The 22727-nt window shown below is 30.8% G+C and overlaps 4 protein-coding genes across 4 annotated transcripts; all 4 read right to left on the bottom strand.

The window, feature by feature from the left end:
- Positions 1–26: 26 nt before the first annotated feature.
- On the bottom strand, positions 27–2421 carry LOC112717946 (metal transporter Nramp2-like). Its single transcript, XM_025769867.3, has 4 exons — positions 1774–2421; positions 1498–1634; positions 597–1249; positions 27–489 (listed from the first exon to the last, which is right to left on the bottom strand). The coding sequence occupies exons 1-4, from the start codon at positions 2391–2393 to the stop codon at positions 262–264; spliced, it is 1638 nt and encodes a 545-aa protein (XP_025625652.1). The 5' UTR covers positions 2394–2421; the 3' UTR covers positions 27–261.
- A 1291-nt stretch (positions 2422–3712) lies between these two features.
- Positions 3713–10181, bottom strand: LOC112762465 (putative disease resistance protein At3g14460). The gene is made up of 4 exons (XM_029290982.2): positions 6180–10181; positions 5592–5805; positions 4901–5115; positions 3713–4112 (listed from the first exon to the last, which is right to left on the bottom strand). The coding sequence occupies exon 1, from the start codon at positions 8682–8684 to the stop codon at positions 6198–6200; it is 2487 nt and encodes an 828-aa protein (XP_029146815.1). The 5' UTR covers positions 8685–10181; the 3' UTR covers positions 3713–4112; positions 4901–5115; positions 5592–5805; positions 6180–6197.
- LOC140180915 (putative disease resistance RPP13-like protein 1) lies at positions 9322–9966 on the bottom strand. The gene has a single exon (XM_072222588.1). It carries the CDS (start codon positions 9964–9966, stop codon positions 9322–9324), a length of 645 nt encoding a protein of 214 aa, XP_072078689.1.
- Positions 10182–14602: 4421 nt separating the features above from the next.
- LOC112733159 (uncharacterized) lies at positions 14603–18676 on the bottom strand. The gene is made up of 9 exons (XM_025782031.3): positions 18380–18676; positions 18044–18290; positions 17767–17916; positions 16576–16633; positions 16401–16493; positions 16154–16252; positions 15722–15780; positions 15172–15231; positions 14603–15071 (listed from the first exon to the last, which is right to left on the bottom strand). The coding sequence occupies exons 1-9, from the start codon at positions 18544–18546 to the stop codon at positions 14817–14819; spliced, it is 1188 nt and encodes a 395-aa protein (XP_025637816.1). The 5' UTR covers positions 18547–18676; the 3' UTR covers positions 14603–14816.
- Between the last annotated feature and the right edge of the window lie 4051 nt (positions 18677–22727).

The raw sequence follows: 22727 nt of genomic DNA, 5'->3' as shown, positions 1-22727 counted from the left end.
AGTCTTTTTTTTACTAGAAGGACTACTGAGATCGAAAGAGACTATTTATATATAAATCTTCTTTAACCATCTTGTATATGGTCTTTTTGGGTTTCTTCTACTTTTTGTGACTTGTCTATACCCTTCTAACTGGATGCTTTTCTCATATGTACAAATCACTTGAGATGAAAAATTCTACTGTTTTTCAAAGAATAAAAAACCCTAATCCAAACTTACCCTACGCTTTTAAACGAACCTAAAAACACTGGTCAAACCAAATACTTAATTGTTAGTGGTTAGGGTAAAGCCTCTTGAAGTTGGGGGCCTAATCATGATGGAAGAGAGGGCTCCACCATGTTTAACTAAATATGCAATGAATGATATCCATGCTACAAAGCCAATGCATACAAGAAAACCAAACAGCAATCCCTTCACTTCAGAGAGGAAGAACCCTAACAACATGTATCCATACACCATTATCACTAGTACAGCCACACACCAAGAAACCCTCTGCATCACAAAAATTGACACAAAGTTATCAATAAGAAATTTATAAATTGTCTTTCCAAACAAATATACAAACACAAAAATATAACTAGAATGCAAACAGAGCTTACCTCTATAATAGGACCTATTCTAAAAGTTCCCATGACCTCTTCTTTAGACACCAATGTAAGAAGTGGAATGAGTGCAAAAGGAATCTGAATTGACTGAACCACATTGAGCCATTCATTCATAGTATCCAAAGAACTCTCTGATGTATTAAAAACTATAGCAGCTATCATAGTTGGAACAATAGCACAACTTCTAGTAATCAATGATCTTAACCACTTCTTTATATTTAGCTTCAAAAACCCTTCAGTTATGAATTGTCCTGCATATGTTCCTGTAATTGTGCTACTTTGTCCCGCTGCTAACAAACCAATTCCCCAAATATACAGAATTGGAAACAAACCTCCTCCATACTTTTCTTGAAGGAATTGCCCTGCATTCACTAGTCCTATTCCATTGGCTTGTTCTGTTCCATAGAACACTCTGGCAAAGACTGTTATCACAAAGAGGTTGATCACCAATGTGATGAAAAGCGCCACAGATGACTCGATTGTGTAGTAGTTTAGAGCCTCTTGAACTTGGCCTTTGTTCCGGATATCGATTTCGCGAGATTGCACCAATGCAGAGTGGAGGAAGACATTGTGTGGTGTTATGACACATCCAATGAGTTCCACAGCTTGGCGAAGAGTTTTTGAGTTAACTCTAGGGATCAAAATGCCTGCAAGAAGCATCAAAATATGTTAATTAGAATCAATAATATGTGCATAAATATGATAGTTAAGATTTTGACACGTATTATGTTAAGCAGTTTAGTCAAACATGATCCAACTATGATTTTTCATTTGTCTATATAAGACTTTGTGAAAAGAGAAAAATTTGTCAGTTGAATATTGAAGGATGAATTTGTCATTTTCAAATATTAAAATTTGTCTTTAAATTTTTGTATGAGTAAGGATAATTTTGTACCCTTGATAAGTTCTTCTTCACTAGGCTTTGTATCAAAGAACATCCATGCAAAGGAAAATGCCATGGTTCCAATGAAAACTGCAAAAACACCTTCCAACTTCCTCACTCCATAGTTCTCAAGAAACAGAAAGAAGAAACTGTTCAACAAGAAAACCAAAATGCATCATTAAGACATTTGTCATCCAAGTAGGTACCTATGGTTTTGACCGAAAAATAAAAAATAAAAAATAAAAAACATTTCTTATATATACAATATTATTAACTTGATCAACATACCAATCAAAGGCTGTGATAACCACACCAGCCCAAATTGGTAAAATCCCATGGCTAAGGATCTTGAGAGCAATAGCACTGCCAATAACTTCTTGAATATCAGCAGCAATCAATGCCATCTCTGCCATGATCCACAAAACATACCTTGCCCAATTGGAATACTCCTCCCTACACAATTCGGCCAGGTGGCGCCCCGTGGCGACCCCAAGCCGAGCTGAAAGGACTTGAAGCAGCCCTCCCATGATGGTTGTCCAGACCAAAAGCCAAAGCAGAGAGTACCCTGCAATTGCTCCAGCTTGTAGGTCACCTTCTAGGTTACCCGGGTCCAAGAATGCCACGCTCATGAGCAACCCTGGCCCTGTAAAGAGCCAGAGTTTCTTCCATGAGAACGGTGGCACCACCATCGACCCGGGGCCACCACTTCCGGCCGACTCTACATCGAATATTTGGACCTTATCCTTGGCTGCATACACAAATTCTGCATTTTCATCCTCTAAAACCGCCGATTGTTTCGCGAATGGTGAGGAGAATGGTATTGTCTCGCTATCCGAATGTAGCAACTCATTATCTTCTTCTTCATCTTCAAATTGTGGTTTCTTTTGTTGTTGTGACTGAGTACTCATTTTTTCTTTTCTTGAATAATAATAATAATAATAATAAATCTTTGACTTAATGTGACTAAGGTTATTGATTCTTGTTATCTTTGATGATCATGGTTTGATGTTAGGTAGGTGAAGAAGATTGAGAAAATTTAGTGCAATCATGCAAACCTCATCCTAAATTTGTAACATGATTCAATTATAGTATATATGCTATCTTTTTTGATAAAGTTCTAAATTCATCCAATGCTATCTTGTGGCGTGATTTCAGTTCTTGTGTGGTTGAATGTAAGTAACGAAATTTCGGCAAAATATATAGGGTTCTACAAAAATTTGGTTGTAGTAGAAAACTAGAAATAAAACCATGTATTTAAGGTGAGACAAACTAACTTGAAACTCAAGTTACAATGTTAAAAACACTTCATTTCAATGAACACAATAGATTTGTTCATCTAAATCAGAATATAAAAATGGAGGGGGAAAAATTGAATTTTATGGATTCTGAAACCATATATAACACAATGATAATTCTTCCATAGATTTATAAGTCAATAATGGAATAAAAGTAAGAAAATTTTGTAATAGAATAATATATGTCTATTAATAAATGTTATAGAATCTTGATGAAATAAGATAAGAAACTAAAAAAAAAGATGTATTATTCAAAACCTATAAGTTTAATAGTATAGACTTATTTTGTATTTTATTTTATAAAAACCTATACGTCCATACTTTCTTAAAACTTTTTTTGGTCTTGAATAATATAAAAAAAATCAATAAAAATATTTATTGTCGTCTTTTACATGCTCGTACTTAGAATTTTCTCATTGAAATTCTTAAGAACCTAAAAAAAGTGAAAACCTATAAGTTTAATAATATAGACTTATTTTGTATTTTATTTTATAAAATCCTATAAGTTCATAATTTCTTAAGATTTTTTTTTCTTGAATAATAAAAAAATCAATAAAAAAGGTGAAAACTCATGTGCAGTAAATTTCACATGAAGTTGATAACTGAGAGTAATTTGACTAAATTTTCATTTATTGGCTCTCAATTATCAACGTAAAGTTGAGAGTTTTCACGTAAAAAAAAATCTTTTTTTCATGCTCAAACTTAGAACTTTCTCATTAAAATCCTTAGTTCATCTCTACTCTGTCACAAACAAAGACTCGTTAAGAATTATATTTCTTTTAGAAACCTATAAGTCTATTACCAAACTCTTGCAAAACATATTTCATCACGAAGGATTTGAACAATAAGAAAAATACAAATTAACTTAATATTCATTAAAAAACGAGTAGTCAAAAGTCAAAACTAATCGAATTAACTACCTATCATTATACTTTTCTTCTTAAATTTTTTGTATAAAACAAAAGTAAATTAGACTTTCATAATAAGTTTTTTCTTACATTTTATTTGTCACCAAACAAAATACAAAAATACTATTTTTTATGTCTATATATTTTGTATTTTGTTCTTAGCGCATGTTTTCAGAATCAAACCGCAGCCTAAACGACTACGCAAATCATCATCAGAATTCCCTCGGCAGCATATGAAGGGTAGTATTCCTGATCACCTTCTCTTCCTAGGTTCTCTTCATCAAATTGTTCATTATTAACATCATGATGAAGCTCAACTGTGCTCCTTAACATGCTTCCAGAATTTGCAACCCAAGAGAGACAACCAGCTTCAGATCCATATAATAAGACTTATTTTTCTTGCTTGCTTGCAATGTCAACTCCTCTGTGGATAAAATTTGTACCATGATTGCTTAATTGAGATAGTGCATCAGAATTGATCACACCAAATTTTATTCATATATTTAACTACTAGGCATATGAGAACATATAATATGCAAACATGTCACTCGCTCTCTCTTGCACATTCACATGAGATATCTTCAATAATGAAAACAATTCAGTTTGCAAATGCAAGATAACCAAGTCCCAAACAAACCATAGAAATCAGTGTTACCAAACTATTCAGAAGTTAAGGGATAGGAGATGCACTGCAAACTGAGCTCCAGTTTATATGGTCATTAAAATATTTCAAAAATTTTGCTGGTGTTAGCACAGTAGCCAAGTTAGTTAATTATTTTAGTTAGTTGAATAGTTGCAAAAGTTAGTTATGAAGTGTAAAGCAGATGTAACAAACTCGTGTATATAAGCATGCACCATGCATAGTTTAGCTCTCTGTAATCTCACTTGCCAAACTTCTGAAATCAGTTCATCATTGATTCTTCTCCTCTCCTAACACACAGTTGCTCTTATTGAAAAAATTAAAAAGGTTTGAGATTTTTGTCAGTCTTATTTGTAGAAAAAGAAAATTCTTAAATTATGGATATTTACCTTAAAGTTGTTCAGAAGAATGTTTGCCTTATAACTAAAAATTAATCTTTTAGGATTAATTCTATAAGAGTAAAATACTTTTATAAGATCAAATTTGTTTACTTGTATTGGAGATTAGAGATTAAAATCAATAAAAAAAAAATTAGTTTGACAATTCAGACACAAATGCTTTGCGAGAATTACCTGTGAGGATTCCAAGGATGGCGCTGACCATGGTTCCAAGAATGAAGAACAAAATGAGAGAGCAAAACAAGATTTATCACGCATCTTTGCACTAAAAGAGATTCCAGTGGAAGTGCTGGATGAAGATACAACTGAATTTGTGAAGGATGATGGGGAAACAAAGCTTGAAGATTCCAGTGGGATTGCTTGATGAAGAAGTAACTTAGAGTACGAATCTGTGAAGCATGATGAAGATATGATCATAATACTACCAAGTTATAATGAAAAAAAAAATTCAATATACATAATACATTCACTTTACATGGCAATAACCTCTTTAATTAAGTCCAAAAGATCAAATATTCTATCAGAATATTTCTTGAATAATTTGAATTTCACTGCACCTTATATATGTACAGAACATTTACTCTTAGTATTAGAATAGCTTATTATAGGCATCTAATAATATTAACTTTATCCAATAATTCAATCTATAGTTAAAAATGATTACACAGCAATAACTTGATCCTTCTATTTTGAAAGCTTATGCATCTCATGCAAGCTGATTCCTTTTAGTCTTTTACTGTCCTACAAGAATCTTGCAACACAACAACTATGTCTGTAAATTTTTTCCACAAATCAAGCTATGATTTACTTTTTCTCTGTGCAAAATAGCAAGAATAAAATTATAGAGAGGAATAGAAAATTATACCTACAACAACAAAAGCTTTTCAATAATAAGTGCCACTACTCTAACTTTTTCCATCATGTCCTTGCTTTTCAATAACATAAAGCCAAAATCAGAAAACACAGTATCTGGTTCCCAACACCTTAATCCAGCTTAATTACCACCTCAAATGATCTTAGAATTAAACGAAGATTTATAGCCAATTTATAGGATTACATCTTGATATGTACCAAGCCACCTGCAGAAGATAGTAAAAACATTAAAAAAGTACATTTAATTCATCCATTTGTTTAATACATCTAAAAACAAATCTCAAATATTGGATACATGGAAAAAGGATATTCCCTGTGTTTCACTTTTTGTTTGATGGTGATTGTTATCATCCTCTTTAAATGTGATTTTCTTTTGAAACATGAGTTAACTAAAACTGCAAAGTGAGAGCTTTCCCGATAAGTGAAAGAAAAGAATGCAAATTTTGCAGTTGGCATACGAGTTCAAGTGGTTAATGTGGTTTGAAGAAAGAGAAAAAAAATTGAGTTGAAGGAAAAGGAAATTTATGCATGTGTGAATTTAATTGTGGTAGCATGAGAAACATGAAGGTTAGAGAATTACCTGCTCAGAAATCTCTACTCAGAAAATTTGTCTGCCATTGAGTTTAATGGTGGGGATGTGGGAAATTTTGGACCAAATTTGTTGATGCTTGTTCTTGCAGTGTTCGCCCAGCAAATGACAACCATCAATTTGAAGTAGTAAGAGAGAGGGAAGCAGCTTTTCTCCTGCCATATTCTCCAGCATATAACAGTTTGAAATGTGTAATTGTTGGAGGGAGGTGAGGTGGAGAAGCTCGCTGCACTCCAATGTCTCCAGATTAGGAAACCAGCTTATCTGAAGAATGGTAAGGGAGGGAAGGCGAGGCAGCCAACCCACCTCTGGGTATGATTTTATTATGCTCTCAAAGTTAGAACCATCAATGAAAAGATGAGTGAGGTTGTCCAAATTGCCCAACCATGATAGACCCCTCACTAGTTCCTCGCATTCTCCTACACTAAGCTCTTTCAGGTTAGCCGGCAAACCACCCTCTGGCCACCTACAAATGTTTCGGCAACCTCGTATGTCCAGAGACTGTAAATTTGGGAGAAGACTATTCATTTCAGATGGCAATGACACAAATTTGTAGCATTGACTGATGGTGAGACGTTGAAGAGCAGCGTGTGGTGGCTCTGACATTGAAACTGATTCCAGATTTGAACACCTGAATATCTCCAGATTCTGGAGATTGGGAAAAGCATCCAATGACAATGAGGTCAGTGAATCACAACTGAATTCTATTTGTAGATGTACCAAATCATACTTGTGTTGTTGCTGGAGTAATTCAATTTGGCGGCAACCAAGGATTGTGAGCTTTCGCAAAGATTTGGGTAAACAATTGCCCCCCAACGATACAACAGATGAACACCATGAGAGGTGTATTTCTTGGAGGGAAGTTAGATGGTGGATGATCCTTGCCTTAAATGCACACTCCGCCACACATTCAAATCCACTAATTGTTAAACTATCCCCATCGAGTGTCATCTCTTTATTCTCCCATGATTCACGCTGTTCTTGTATTTCCAGTTGGCGCACTTTGGAAACATCCGAAGAGGAAGAAACGATTCTCATTAATACCTGATTAACCATATCTCCGTTCAACATTGGACACCCTGTTATTTGAAGGCTCTTAAGCTGAGGAAAGGCTTCTGAGTCAGGTAAGCTCCACTCCTCCCAACATGACATGCCATCAAATACCAATGTCTCGAGTGAGGGAAACGGTGCAATAGGCGAAGAATGTTGATGGCCTTCATTCTTGTAAAACTCCTTGCCAATGCTCTTCAGTTGATCAAACCTTTCAATGCGGAGGGACTTGAGAGATGTCAGCTGTCCAAGTGAAGGCAGCACGCAGCAATTCCTGCAATATTGTAGAGATACACTTGTCATGTTTTGGTAGGAACTATGCCCCAACCAATCTGGAAATATTGTACCCTTGTATCCCCTTATTCTCAACTCTTTCAAGCCGTTGTGAGGTTGCAAGCTGTGGAGTATATCCCTTTTAGTTTGTGCGTCTGAAGCCATAACATCACCTGAAGGCAGAAACCATTCCAACAATAACTCGTCAATGTGCTTCTTATCTATTATCCTTGCACTCCTTGCCTCATTGCCATCAATCACATTCTCCAAATTCTGAATCTCAAGTGATGCATGAAGATATAAAAGCCCTCCTAACTCTTGGATTCCATTGTCTTCTTGCTTTCCCACCACAAACTTGCTTAAAATGTGCAACTGTTTTAATTTGCCCATTCCTTTTGGCATTTCTTTCAGAGGAGTATACCTTATATGAAGATGCCGCAAATTCACAAGCTTATACATGCCATTAGGCAGCATAGTCAGCCCTGGACAACCTTCTAGCTTTAATGTTTGTAAATTGCACAACTTGCACAATGAATTGGGCAATGTCTCAACGTGACTTCCAGAAAGATCCAAATAGCGCAGGTGGATCAATTCACCTAGGCTACTAGGCAATATAGTTAGGAAAGTACAACCTTTTAACTTTAAAGTTTGTAGATTGCACAAATTGCATAATGACTGCGGCAATACTAAAATCTGACTCCAAGAAAGATCCAAATAGCGTAATTGGATCAATTTATATATTGAATCAGGAAATTTGTTAAGTCCATCAAAGGACAAAACTCTCAAGTATATATTCTTTGACAATATGTAACATGGTAATGTTGCGCAATCTTCCCAGGTACAAGCTCCTTGATTGATATACAATAATGTCCTCAAAGATTTTATTTTACTAGAGGAGCATGTTTTCTCAAGGATTGAATCATCATATGACAAATGATGAGTTAAAATACTCATCTCTTCCTTTTCACCAAGTTCGTCTGAGAATCTACAATAAAGATCTCCAGCAAGAAAAGTTGCCAAGTCATGCATGAGATCATGCATCACAAAGTACTTCTCATCATCATTCTCAACTTGCTTAAAAAATAGTCTTGAAGCCAAGTGATCAAAACACTCACAACCAACTTCTTCTAAAGTCTCTCCCTTTTTTGGTGGTCGTAAAAGATCTTGAGCCATCCACAGCAAGATTAATTCATCTTTATCAAGTTTATGATCTTTGGGATACAATGAACAATAAACAAAGCAGTGTTTTAAATGAGCAGGCAGATGATAGTAACTTATTAACAATGCAGGAACAATCTTACAATTTGCCGCAGGAAATTCCCAAATGTCACTGAATAGTATCTTATTCCATTCTTCAACACGATGCTCTGAGCGCAACAAACGTCCAAGTGTTTCTGCAGCTAATGGCAAGCCATCACACCTCTCAACAATATTTCTACCTATTCCTTCCAGTTCTGAGCTCCCATTTGATTCAGGAAAGGATGCATTGTACGCAAAAATAGACCAACAATAATCATTTGACAGTCCCTTGAGAGAGTAAGAGCTAAAATTTTGAACTGTTGGACCAACATTTTCCTTCCGGGTAGTGAGAAGAATAGTGCTTCCCTTTCTCCCATGTTGAAAAGGGACGATAAAACTATTCCACTTGTCAACGTCTTCACTCCAAACATCGTCCAAAACAATGAAGAACTTCTTTTCTGACAGTTTTTCCTTCAAATATTGTTGAAGTAAATCAAAGCTGTCAAGACTACAAACACCTAAAGAGATCCCCTTTATAACATTCTTTGTAGTCTCAACAACATCAAAATTTTCAGAAACACAAATCCATGCTCAGATCAACCCCGTCCATCAAATCCTTATTGTTGTAGAGGCATTGTGCTAAAGTAGTTTTACCAACACCGCCCATACCAACAATAGAGATGACGGACAAGTTATGATGATTGTTGTCATTGAGCATCTTGATTAGTGCCTGTTGGTCACCATCCCTGCCGAACACATTCCCCTTTACAAGAGAAGTGGATGGAGGTCTCCATGAAGAGCTTCCCGTTGGAATCTCTCTCAGACCAAGGGTATCTTTGCATCTCTCAAGATCTACTATTCTTTCAACCACCTCTTCTATCTTGGTCACCATCTTCCTGCCGGACAAATCAAGGAAGTGAGGAAGCCGAGTGCGTACCTTGCTGCGAATTTGAGCTTTGATGAAGACGCGGTCCAGCAAGTCATCAGCAGTGTAGAGAGCATCCTTGAGATTATGAAGCCATTCCCTGACGAGTTCGTTTCCAAACTGCTTCTGCTCAGCATCAGCAGCCAGAGCTTTAGCAGCCAAGATAGCAGTCTTGAGCCTGTCAACCAACTTCCGGTCCAGCTTCTTGCCCACCACCAAGTTGACAAACTCACGTGAAATGAGCCTCTCAAGAACAACGTTGATGAAACCAGAAAGAAGTGCTTCAGCCATGGTATGATGATCAGAAGAACAGGAAATGAATGAGTGAGTGATTGGATTTTGAGAATGTAAGGAAGAGAGAGCAATATTGCAATAATGCTGCAAGGTAAAGGTATTCAGCAATAATTGTATGCAGTGGAGTGCATAGCTGACTTTGCAGTTGACTTCATTTTTATCTTCTTCTTTGAAGGATGAAACAAAGTATTCAAAAAATCTGAAGTGTGACCAATGGAAACTAGTCTTTGTGGAAATTATTAGTGTTTAGACAATGGCTTCACGCGGTACCCGTCTTTAAGGACTTTTCTTAATGTCTTATCCTTAGTTTATTTGGAGTTAAAACAATAACGATTATACGTAAGTGACTACTTTTCTCTGGCGATTCAATGTGTAAAAGGCATTATATAAAAAATATTTCTAACAAATTATAAGGTACTTTTTTGCTAACAAATTTTTTTGTAGTATTAACTAATATTTATCAAAAATATTATTTATACATTAAAATTATCAATCACTACATATTAATATATAAATACAAATGTAATTTAACTTATTATTAATATATATTTTAATGTGTATTTTATATTAATAATCAATTTTAATATACACTTAACATAATTAAATATTTATATAGTGTCTCCCTTAAAACAATAACAATTCTACCTATGTGATTACTTTTTTACGGCGGTCTATTATGTAAAAAAGTATCAAGTCAACTAACAAATTTCTTAACTAATGAGAAATAGTTCAAATCATTGTTGTAAAAATTGGACCGAACCGACCGACTCAATTGAAAAACTAATAAACCGGATTCTATACCGATCCAGTCCGATAGTTAAACTATGCCAAGAATAGAATCAGTATGAACCGGTCAAATCTGCCATAAACCATTAAAAATTGGTCAAATTCGGTCAAGACCAATCCGACCGAACCAATTAAAAATACAAATTTTTTCAAAATATTGGAGGAAGGGTTCAAACCCCGACCTCAGAGAACTAAAACATTCACACAGCCGCTAGGCTGTTACGTTTTTTATACATTTATACACAAATTATAATATATATAAATATCTTTTATCAAATAATTTATTTTTATTTAATTTTTTTAAATTTTAGTTATAAATTCTATCTTTTTAATTATATTTTTATTTAAAAATAATTATAAACTCACTTATTCTTTCTTTTCATAATTATATAATATATATATTTATATTATTTTTTTAATAAATACTTGTAATATATAATAGTATAATAGATATAAACTAACTAATAAATTATTGAAATTTAAAAATAATAGTTATTTTAATATAAAAACAAAATAAAAATATTTATGATAGAATAAAAATAACAAAATACTTATTATTCCTTTTCCATATTATTTTTAAATAGTTTAATATTCTTAAAATGTTAGTGAAAATATGTATTTTAAATTTTTAGTTATTTTTTATTTATATAGGACCGGGTTAAACGGTTCAACCAGTGACTCACCAGTTGAATCAGTAACCCAGTGACCCAGTAATCTAACAGATTCGATCACCGGTTCAGTTCTGACAACTATGACTCAAATGGCACAGTCTCCCCATACTCAATTAAGAAGTTGCGAGTTCGAGTCTCATATCTTTGGGGAAAAAAAAAACTAACAAATTTCCTAATCTAGAGAATATTATTAGCGACTAAAAAATTTATCTCCAATTCTTCATTCCTAAGTTGTTACTATTTCTTTTTTCTTTAATAAACAAAGGTTAAAAACATGTAAGAGAAAAAATAGATTACACAATCACTCTAATAAACATGATTCTAATCAAATCTGTAAAGAAACTAAGATAAATATAAAAAGTATGAAAGGAAATATATGATAATCATATTGTAAATCATAATGTTCATATAAAGTGAGTTTATTCGCATAAGAATTCGCTTTTTTAAATTTATGGTAGAGGCTCTAACTTTTCAATATGGTGCAATAATTTCGGATGGCCAAAAACTAAAGATTCCAAGAACATGAAAATCAATTGAATATTTAAAGACATATAGTCACAATTATTTTTAAGTCAACTTTCATCTTGGTTTGTTAGTACTTACTATTATAATATACAAAAATGCCATATGCATAGAAAAAATAGTAACAAAATTAATTACTATATATTTATGTATTATATGTGTTATTTAATCTATTTTTAATATGTATTTGATTTATATTTTATATAAGTGATTGATTTTTAATTAAAAAAAGGAGAAGAGAACAAAATAAAAAATAGCTGCAATAACAAAAGGAGGCAGAAATTATAAAAAAAATGCAGAACAAGGAGCGAAAAGAAAAACTTTGAATTTTTTTATGTATTTCATTTTTTGAATTCTTTTGTGCTACTTGATTAAAAAGTTTTTTTCGGATCAATGACTTATTCACTTAATACTATTAGTATAAACTACAAAATCAAATATAAAAGCAATTCTTATTATATATAAATAATATGCATATGAATTTTTTTAACAAAAGTGCCCTTAAACACATCATGTAAAATTATTTATTTAAAAAAATTCCTAACTGTTATACACTTTTTGCTTAGTAAAAATATTAAATTTTTAAGATCTTTAATTTATTAGTATAATATTTTTGAATAAATATATAAATTAATTTTAATTAATTAATATAATACAAGAATAAGACCGATTAACTACCACAAAAATAGTTGAAAAATTATCGCTAATTTGACATAAAATATAATTTGTGACGAATTAGCTACTGCCTAACAACCAACAATTTTCTCGCTAATTACAAGTCGTAAATCAGTTAGCCAAACAATTATGTACATAAAAAAAACAATAACTAAATTAATTACTATATATTTATGTATTATATATGTTGTTTAATCTATTTTTAATATGTATTTGATATATGTTTTATGCAAGTGATTGACTTTTAATAAAAAAGAAGGAAAAGAGAAAAAAAAAAAATAGATGCAATAACAAAAGAGGAGGCAGAAATTATAAAATAAATGCAGATCAAGGAGTGAAAAGAAAAACTTTGAATTCTTTTTTATGTATTCTAATTTTTTGAATTTTTTTTGTGCTGCTTGATTAAAAAGTTTATTTTCGATCATAACTTATTCACTTAATACTAAAAAAGCAATTCTTATTATACAAATAATATGCATATGAATTTTGTTAATAAGTGCCCTTAAACACACCATGTAAAATTATTTATTTAAAAAAATTCCTAATTGTTATACACTTTTTGCTTAGTAAAAACATTAAATTTTTAAAATCTTTAATTTATCAGTATAATATTTTTTAATAATATATAAATTAATTTTAATTAATTAATATACGAGTGGAATAAGGTCAATTAACTACCATAAAAATAGTCAAAAAATTATTGCTAATCTAACGTAAAATATAATTTGTGACGGATTAGTTACTGCCTAACAACCAACCATTTTTCTCGTTAATTACAAGTCGTAAATCATAGAGACAAACACAACACTAATTTATTGAATTTTTTTTGTGACCGAATAAATAGTCGCAAGTTCATCACTAAATTAAAAGCTAATCTATAGAAAAAATATATTAAAAAGTAGTTGCTAATTAGTGACAAATTCTAACGCAGCAGACTGAATTAAATGTTGAAGAGAATGTGTTTCTTTGAAAGGAAAAAAAAATGCAGCAATAGATGATACTTTTATGATAAAGTTGTGATAGTTAGAAGTTAGAACTTAGAAGTATTAGAATCATGAACACAACAGCAGAAGTATGAAGTAATTTAAATCAGACTTAACCTATACATGGGGTACCCTTGTGACCACCAATCAACCTCGTATACTCTTTCTTGTCAAACTAAATCAGACAAAATCAAATGATAAAAGCTAGACATATGGGTTGTATACGAAAATTGCACTCTGTCAACGCCGATTCACACTACGGCACGGCACAGGACATCGATCTTCTCTAGCCAAGAATTGCACCGACGGTTACTATCACCTGTGTTATCAACCGTTTTTACTCCAGAATTTCACAACTGCTCCAAATGAGAATGTTTTGTTTTTTATATTGGAATGACAATGGTATTTTTCTGAAATGTGGACTGTTAGTGTGTTATTCTTAAATATGTAATCGTTTAATTAAAAAAGTAAAAATCAGACCGTCTAATTTGTGAAAGTATAGAAATCGAATAATCCGATTTGTGTTAAAAAAAAATTGAGGTACCGAAATCGGAGAATACTTTCCACAATTTGAAAAATACCATAAATTACAATGTTAGAGTATATCACTCCTTTTACTTCCATATAAAAAAAAGAGCCAATGAAAGTCAAATGAGCCACCCTGCTCCAATAGGTCGTTCAAGACCACCACAAAACTCTACTTCGATTTTCCCTCATCAATTGTCTATTTATATTTCTCTTTTTTTTTAAAAAAAAAATTATATGATTTCAGATCTAATCACACCAGCGTATTTACCGTGCCTGGTTAAGAATTTTACCGTCATACGAAAGCCAAAGTCAAACAACTTCCTCCTATCCACATGTAATTTACTAATTGGTGGAAAGGATATAGTCATTGTAGCACAGCACATTTATGGCCGCCATAGACCGCACATCCTATGTATTAGTTATAAGCAACCCCCTCCTTTTGAAAAATTAAATAACTTCAAATGAAGCTTTGTAACAATAGTGCAGCAATAATTATTTAAGGAAGTAAACAAGGAGCAGCAGTTTACGAATATACATGATAGACAGAAGAAAAGGGATTTTGAATATATGGTCATAAATTCTATGTATATCCTGTGATCAATGCTAGTCCAAACAAACTTCAGCTTCCCTCTCTAAAATCAAATCAAATCACTAGAATGGCAAAATTTTGCAAAATCAAAGACTATTCCCTTCTTTTGGGGCTCTGAAGTGAAAACCCCATTTTTTCATGATGATCTGGGTTTTCCAGAGCTGAAGTAGCAGTTGCAGTACCCTCATCTTTACCCTCGCCAGAGGAATCATTTCCTTCCAACTGCCCTGACGTTGATGAAGATTTGTTTCCGGAAACATTACCAAGCAGGCTTTTATACATAGTAAGGGCCTGAGCCATCATGTTAGCAGGATTGGATGCAGAGCTAGGAAGCAACATTGTCGTTCCCTGAGAAAAAAAAAAAAAATAAGAGAACATAAGACAAATTTCAAAGCGAAAAAAAATGGTTAAATGGTCCTTGCATATAAGTTAGCTTGTAATCTACTACCTCCTTGGCTATGTTACTGAAAGCATGAATATATTGCTCTGCAACCCTTAAACTTGCTGCCTGCAAAGCAAATGACAACATCAATTCCATCCCTTCCTTTTATTCCATGATACATGGAAAATTTGAAATAAGTGAGCCAATTAGGAGCAAATCTATACACCAGATTTCCTTTATCAGCTTCAGAGATGATGTCAACTCAAACACCATTCTAGCCTATTTGATTATGGATTGCACACAATAAATCAAAACTACATAAAATAGTCAACCAGACCCTGCAATGAAAACTGTAATAATGACTCTCTCTCACACATGCAAAAAAAAAAAAATGATGGCATGCCCCATGCCCCCCAACACCAAAAAAATGCATCATGTAAACAGTAGAAATTTAGGTGCAAGTAAACAGTAGAAATTTAGATGCTGCATCTATTTTGGTAAACATATTCAAATAGTTACACAATTGGCCAAAATACTAAGAAGTTATGGACCAAAATATAATTTTATTACTTGCACAAGATGCAGCAGATGGAATTGAATAAATGACAAATCTCACCTCTGCTCCTCCAATTTCTTTCAGGGCTTTTGACACAAGAAGGATAGCTTCAGCCTCACCTGAAAAAGTATAATTGTAATTATAAAGACTGAGAGATTAAGGATATCAAGAGGAAGCAACAATTTAGTTTCTTCAAATAAGTAAAGGATACATAAAGGTAATAGAGAAGTGATTGCATGCCAATTGGAACACAATGTAAGTGGTGGCTTGATATAAAAGAATACTAGTAATACTTTGGACCATCAGCCTACATTTCATCATCCCCCTCCCTTCTCACACGAAACAACATTTTATCACAAAGAGAACATACATATGACACATTATAAGTATGAAGAGATTGCCTGTGATGCTCAGCGGTGATGCCAAATCCTTCTTAGAATTAATATGGATACATAATTGAAAGATGGAAACAGAGCAAAACACCAAATTAACCTTTAGCTCTATTGACATGATCCATCTTTGCAGCTTCTGATGCTAGGATCACTGCACTCTTCTTACCATCAGCAATGTTGATGTTGGCCTGTCTCTCTCCTGTTTAACATTAAACATCATCAATTCCAGTACACACACAATCTTAAAAAGCTGGATGACATGGGTACCAAAGTCAATTCCAGGATGAGAATTAATGTAAAAATATCACAGTAGAACCTCTCAATAAATGGAAAATCAATTTGATTACCTTCAGACTCAAGAATTTGAGCTCTCTTTTTCCGCTCTGCCTCTGCTTGCATCTCCATAGCAGCTCTCACTCCACGTGGAGGAGAGATATCCCCTGAAAGAAAAATTACACATACTGTCAAGTACAAAATCAGGGGAAGGAAAATATTTCAGTTTAAAAAATATGTTAAACTTACGTATTTCATATCGAAGGCATTCCAGCCCCCAGCTTTCAGCAGCCACACTAATGGCCTCCTACAACAATTTTTTCCATATAATCAATCTTCGTTATTTGAACACAGATGTGAAAAGAGTTGTTCTTTCTATTCATTGAGAAGAATTTGAAAATCCTGTTTTTTTCTTTATCACAAAGAAAACACTAGTCTAACACCTATTGAAGAAAAGCCTATAGCCATTATTTCATGTCTATTCTCTCTCATCATTGTTAAATGAAACCAAGGGACAAAGGAAATTTAGAAACTATGTTCAGGATTTGAAAGATAATATTCAAATTTGCTTAACAAAATAAGCTTGCTTTCACTTTGAAAATAAACCTAGCTTATAAACCCATAATCAAATAATAGAATTACTTCCTAAGTCCTAGCCCGAAATCAGAATACAGCGTAAATGCATGACGAGATGTTTTCTTTCCAGCAACTGCAAGCCTTCGGATCTATGTTTGTGGAAGAATATTTTCAATTTCCCTGCTGTAGATATGTTTGAAACATATTACTGTGCCTTTCAAAATCCACTACAGTTCAAGAAACAATCGTTGGGGAAAAGAAAGAGATATATTCAGCTATTACATATGCTAGAATGCTCCAATCAATTAATTTTGCAGCATGACACACTGACACATTGATAAGGTATTTAGTAGAAGAGCATACATGATACACATTACACAGTGACAAGATATTTCTAACATGAGCCTTATTTATACTTAACATGTATTTACAGTCACCATTATAATAGTAATAGCCTCTCAAAATAAATGTACTTCAGTCAAACCAATGATACGCTCAACTTTTTTTTGGTTCCGAATTGGATTTTGAATCAAGTTTATTTCATTGGAGGATAGGGACTAATAACAAAACAGTCACAAACTTGGTGAACATTATGCTTCCGCACTTGTCCCTCATGTATAACTAAATTCAAATAAGACTTCAAAATTACTATATGATAAATAGAACATCAGCTGCAGTTCCAGGAAGTCCAACAGTTCCATGTAAAGAGGCACCATGTTCCTCTTATCCAAGATTTACACCAACACCATACAACTTGAAATTCAATCAGCTAGGATGCTTCCTTAAGTAAGAATAAAAAAGGAAAAATAAAACAGATGCCAAAACGACCAAAACTGATTCAGAAAACTATACTCAATTACTTACCACAATCTTCTTATTCAGCGTGTCCCTTTCCTCGAATGTCTTGTCAAGGGTAATCTTACCAAGCTCACTACGCATAGTCGTTTGTGCCAGCTGAATGACAGCATAAATGGGATTCTCTACTCCATAAGAAGCTAGCTTAGGATTCACAATCTGCACCCAGACATTCAAATACTAAATTAAATAAACACAAAATTTAAATAGATAATTATCAACACCATTATTTGCCGTTGACCAATAAATGAAATAGAGATGCAAGAAAAGAAAGAACAATGAAGACCTTGATGTAGAGAACACCATCAATGAGGATAGTGACATTATCTTTAGTGATAGCAGATTGGTCAGGAATGTTAATAGCCTCCTCTTTGAGGGAATGCACATAAGCAATGCGGTCAACGAAGGGGATCAAGAAATGAATTCCAGAGGGAAGTGTCTTAACGTACTTTCCAAATCTCTCTATAACAAAGGCTTTCTTCTCCGGCACAATGCGAATCCCCCAATTCATCGGAGGAATAATCTCATAATTCCTGCACAATCAATTAAATTTTCATAAAATCTATAAACAAAAAGATTCAGTGGAAATGAATGAATCAGGTGAGAAGAGACATGAAATAACCTAGAGATAGGATCGCGACTAGATCGGAAGTGGCGGAGGGAGGAGATTCGAGATGGAAGAGAAGGGGAAGAAGCTGTGCGATGAGTGAGATGGGTCTGACGACTTAGCTGAGTGAGATTTCGAACTGCTTTTCTTGCTAAACTGGTTCTCCAAATCGTAGTCGCCATTTCCAAGCTTGGGATTTCTTCTCTGGAGTCTGGAACAGCAATCCCTTGGTTCTTCAATGACTGGGATTTTAAACCCTGGCCTAAACCCTAAAACCCTTTCATTCTCTCCCTTTTGTTTTAAACCAGGGTATTCTTGCCGTGCAGACCAAGTTGAACAAAATTCAAATTTTTACGGGAAATAAAAAAAAAATTAATTAAATACTTAAAATTTGAAATTGTAATAAGATTTACATTGTAAAATTATTAAATTTAGTATAAATTTAATAAAATTAATTTATCTATTTAAAATTATTAATATCGAAATATTTTTAAGAGTTCAATCGAAATTTTAACTATTATATTATACATACAAAAAGATTTATAATATTATTATAATAAATAAAATTTTTAATATTATGATATTATATAATATATGAATCTAAATTTTAAGTGTTAAAAATTAAAAATTAATTAAAAATAATATAAATTACCAGTTTATTATTATTTTAAGATTTTTAATTATTTAATATTTAAGTATTTGTGTAATATTTAATATACATTAAATATTTTGTAAATAAATATTCGCTATTTTTATATATTTTTTTATTTCAAAAAAATTTTGACCGTTTACAAAAAAAAAACACAAAAAATATCTACTCAATTTTTAAAATTACCAAAACTTAAGAATGAATTTTTTTTTCAACTAAGTTTGCAAAAAAAATTAAAATTTGATGTCTTCGTTGTGAAATTAAGATGAATATATAAAAATAGAATTAAAAATTTATAAGATAATGTAAGATAATTTTATTGACTAAATACTTATTTTGACCTCTAAAATTTTAACTTCACCTCAATTTCGATTCTGAAATTTTAATTTATCCAATTGAGATTTCAAATATTGAATTGTGAATCGTGACTCACGTTTATTCTAGAAGTGATTTTTGTCTTTAGTATTTCTAGTTCTTAATAATAAATAAAAAACAAACAAATAAATAAAAGAGGTCGAATATAGTTAAAATAAAAAAATAAAAAAACCTATTCAAATAAAATATAATTTAGTATAACATAACAGAACCATTCCTGGGATAGGAAATTATAAGATATTTATCACTAACAAATTCTTTTCGTAGTATAACATTTCCGTTAAAAGTTTGGAGTTAATATTTTTTGTGTTTTTATTTCCGAGAAATGCAACAAATTAAAATTGCAACAAATTGAAAATATTATATTATTTAAAAATAAATTAGATAATAATATAACATGTAAAAAATATTATACAAAACATTCGGATGAGAATTTATATATGATTTAATATAATTATTCAATAAAAAATATATAAAAAATCATATTTAACCGTTTTCTTTTAATTCAATACAATAATAATATGTATTAAATTTAATTAATTAAGAAGTGTAAAAAATTATTTAGTAGCATATTAAAATTGATTTAAATTTTGTAATGAATCATAATAAATAACATAGTAATACTATAGAAAAATCTAATTATTTTATATATATCAAATTTATCTATTTATTTTTAATATATAAAAGTAAATGAATAAATTTATTCACATTATTTTTAAGATGTTTTTTCTTTTATTAATGTCATGTTAGCAACATTACTTACTTAGCAAAATTTTAGAATCAACCACTCAATTTTTGTTAAATTAACTATTATTTTCAAATCAACAAAAAAAAAATATAAACTATAAGTAATAAGTATTCAATTATAGCTAATAAAAAAGTATTCTATTATATACATAAATTCACACATAAATTAAAATTATAGAAAATATATATTTACAAGTAATAGAAATATATGTAAATTAGGGTGCAAAATTACTAATGACAATAATTAAAAATTAATATTTAATACTGTCTAGCCAAATTTGTAACCTACATCCATATCCCTATATTTATTATATCTTACTGTTATAAACAATACAATAAATTTATAACCCCAATAATTAATTTATTAATTTTTATAAATAACTCATTAAATATAATAAATATCCATATTAAAAATGTCATAATAATATTATTAATCATAATAAATTTTACGTTATAAATATTCAAATTCTATACTATTTGAACTACTTATTATATAAGTCTCTTATCACTATTCCTTCAAATAACATCAAATTTAGTACATAAAGTTTATTTTCGAACTACACAACATCTCAAATTTACTCAATGGAGCATCATTCTTTGGACAATATCACCAAATCTATTCTTTATATATAAAAGTAAATGGATAAGTTTATCCACATTATTTTTAAGACATCTTTTTTCTCCTATTAATGTTATGTCAGCAACATCGCTTACTTGGCAAAACTTTATAATCAACCACTCAATTTTTGTTAAATTAACTATTATTTTCAAATTAGCAAAGAAAAAAAAAAGAAAGTATAAACTATAAGTAATAAGTATTCAATTATAGCTAATAAAAAGTATTTTATTATATACATAAATTGAAATTATATATATATATATATATATATATATATATATATATAAGTAATAGAAATATATGCAAATTAGGGTGCAAAATTACTAATGACAATAATTAGAAATTAATAGTATCTAGCCATAACCTATAAAGACATTGAATCCATATTCCTATATTTGTTATATCTTTCCGTTATAAACAATACAATAAATTTATAACTCCAATAATTATTTTATTAATTTCTATAAATAACTCATTAAATGTAATAAACATCATAATAATATTATTAATCATAATAAATTTTACGTTACAAATATTCAAATTTTATATTATTTGAACTACTTATAATATAAGTCTCTTATCATTATTCCTTTAAATAACATGAAATTTAGCACAAAAAATTTATTTTCGAACTACACAACATCTCAAACGTATTGAATGGAGCATCATTCTTTGGACAATATCACCAAATAAACAAACAATCAATTTATCAAAGTTCGCGAGGTTCGTCTATAGGAAACATTAACACTCACAAAAGAAGAGGAGCCTCTTTACTTTAGAAATGATTATATTATATGAAAAGTTACAAAAACAAACATTTATTGTATTTTTAAATTGAATTTACGAAAAAATACTTTAATTATTTTTGTTTTTTATACTTTTTATATTATTTTATAATACTTTATATATAATTGTATTTTAATATCACTAAAGTTATACACTTATACTTATTTAAATATGTTATTCATTGTTTCTTTTCTAATAACTTAAAAAATATATAATCAATTTTTATTAACTAATTATTAACTATGATTTATTAACATTGCAGGGAACACCTCTTCATGTAATTGTGAAAAAAATATGATGAACAAATTCAAATATTTGTTACAAAAAGAAAAATTTTATACTATAAAAAATTTGAAAATAGACAATACAAATGATTTGTAATGACCAATTAAAAGTACAATGAAAGTAATTTTTTTACTCATAACTGCTGTGAAAGAAATTAAAGATCCAGTTTTGAATATTCTCCAACACTATTTTGAATTTGCATCACTTGAGACATTGTCCGATAGAGTGGGTCCAAGAAAAATATTAAGAGGTAATTTCACTTTATACTATTTCAATTATTATTATTATTGAAAATAATTTATTCAAAAAAAATTTTACACATTTTTGTTATTTTTATTGTAGATGTCATTGGAAAACTGCATGCACCAGAAGAAGAAGAACATGTAGATGTTAAAAAAATACTCACAAAAATACGAAGAATGAAATTGATACTTAAAGAGTAAAAAATATACAAACAATTTATTTTTCATTTACATATATAGTTATTACAAAAATACTAATGATTTTAGGAATATCGTGTTAAAAGTCACGTTGTGGAGAAATCTCTCATGTCAAATAAACAAAGGAATTACAACATAAATAAAGGACAAAAAAATTGTTGCACTCACATCAACATTGGTGAGTGAATACAAAGGTACAATCTTTTTCAAAAAAAATTTAAATTCATTGTTTTTCTTAGTTCAAAGAATTTTATTTTATATAATACATTAAATGAGACAAATACAACACAATCTTATTTTATATAACTTATTATATTATAATATTTTAAGTGATTATTCGGTTAGCACAATTTCGAATACAAAATTTATATCAATTGACAAACGAAAAAATTCGCACAACTGATTTATGAATATTTTATAACTAATAAATTTCTCAAAAATTAATTATTTATTTAATTATTC

Source organism: Arachis hypogaea, chromosome 2 (assembly GCF_003086295.3).
Source record: "Arachis hypogaea cultivar Tifrunner chromosome 2, arahy.Tifrunner.gnm2.J5K5, whole genome shotgun sequence".
NCBI lineage: Eukaryota > Viridiplantae > Streptophyta > Magnoliopsida > Fabales > Fabaceae > Arachis > Arachis hypogaea.
Note: the sequence above shows the minus strand (reverse complement) of the source record. Positions and strands in the feature narration are given on the sequence as shown.

Excerpts from the sequence above, each read along its gene's own strand:
- LOC112733159 (XM_025782031.3), bottom strand. The coding sequence starts at position 18,546 with ATGGCGACTACGATTTGGAGAACCAGTTTAGCAAGAAAAGCAGTTCGA. Across the intron at positions 16,494-16,575 it reads ATGCCTTCGATATGAAATAC|GGGATATCTCTCCTCCACGT; the intron begins GTAAGTTTAACA and ends TTTTTCTTTCAG. Across the intron at positions 15,781-16,153 it reads TCATGTCAATAGAGCTAAAG|GTGAGGCTGAAGCTATCCTT; the intron begins GTTAATTTGGTG and ends ATACTTTTTCAG.
- LOC140180915 (XM_072222588.1), bottom strand. The coding sequence starts at position 9,966 with ATGGCTGAAGCACTTCTTTCTGGTTTCATCAACGTTGTTCTTGAGAGG.
- LOC112717946 (XM_025769867.3), bottom strand. The coding sequence starts at position 2,393 with ATGAGTACTCAGTCACAACAACAAAAGAAACCACAATTTGAAGATGAA. Across the intron at positions 1,635-1,773 it reads GTTATCACAGCCTTTGATTG|TTTCTTCTTTCTGTTTCTTG; the intron begins GTATGTTGATCA and ends CTTGTTGAACAG. Across the intron at positions 490-596 it reads GAATAGGTCCTATTATAGAG|AGGGTTTCTTGGTGTGTGGC; the intron begins GTAAGCTCTGTT and ends TTTGTGATGCAG.
- LOC112762465 (XM_029290982.2), bottom strand. The coding sequence starts at position 8,684 with ATGGCTCAAGATCTTTTACGACCACCAAAAAAGGGAGAGACTTTAGAA.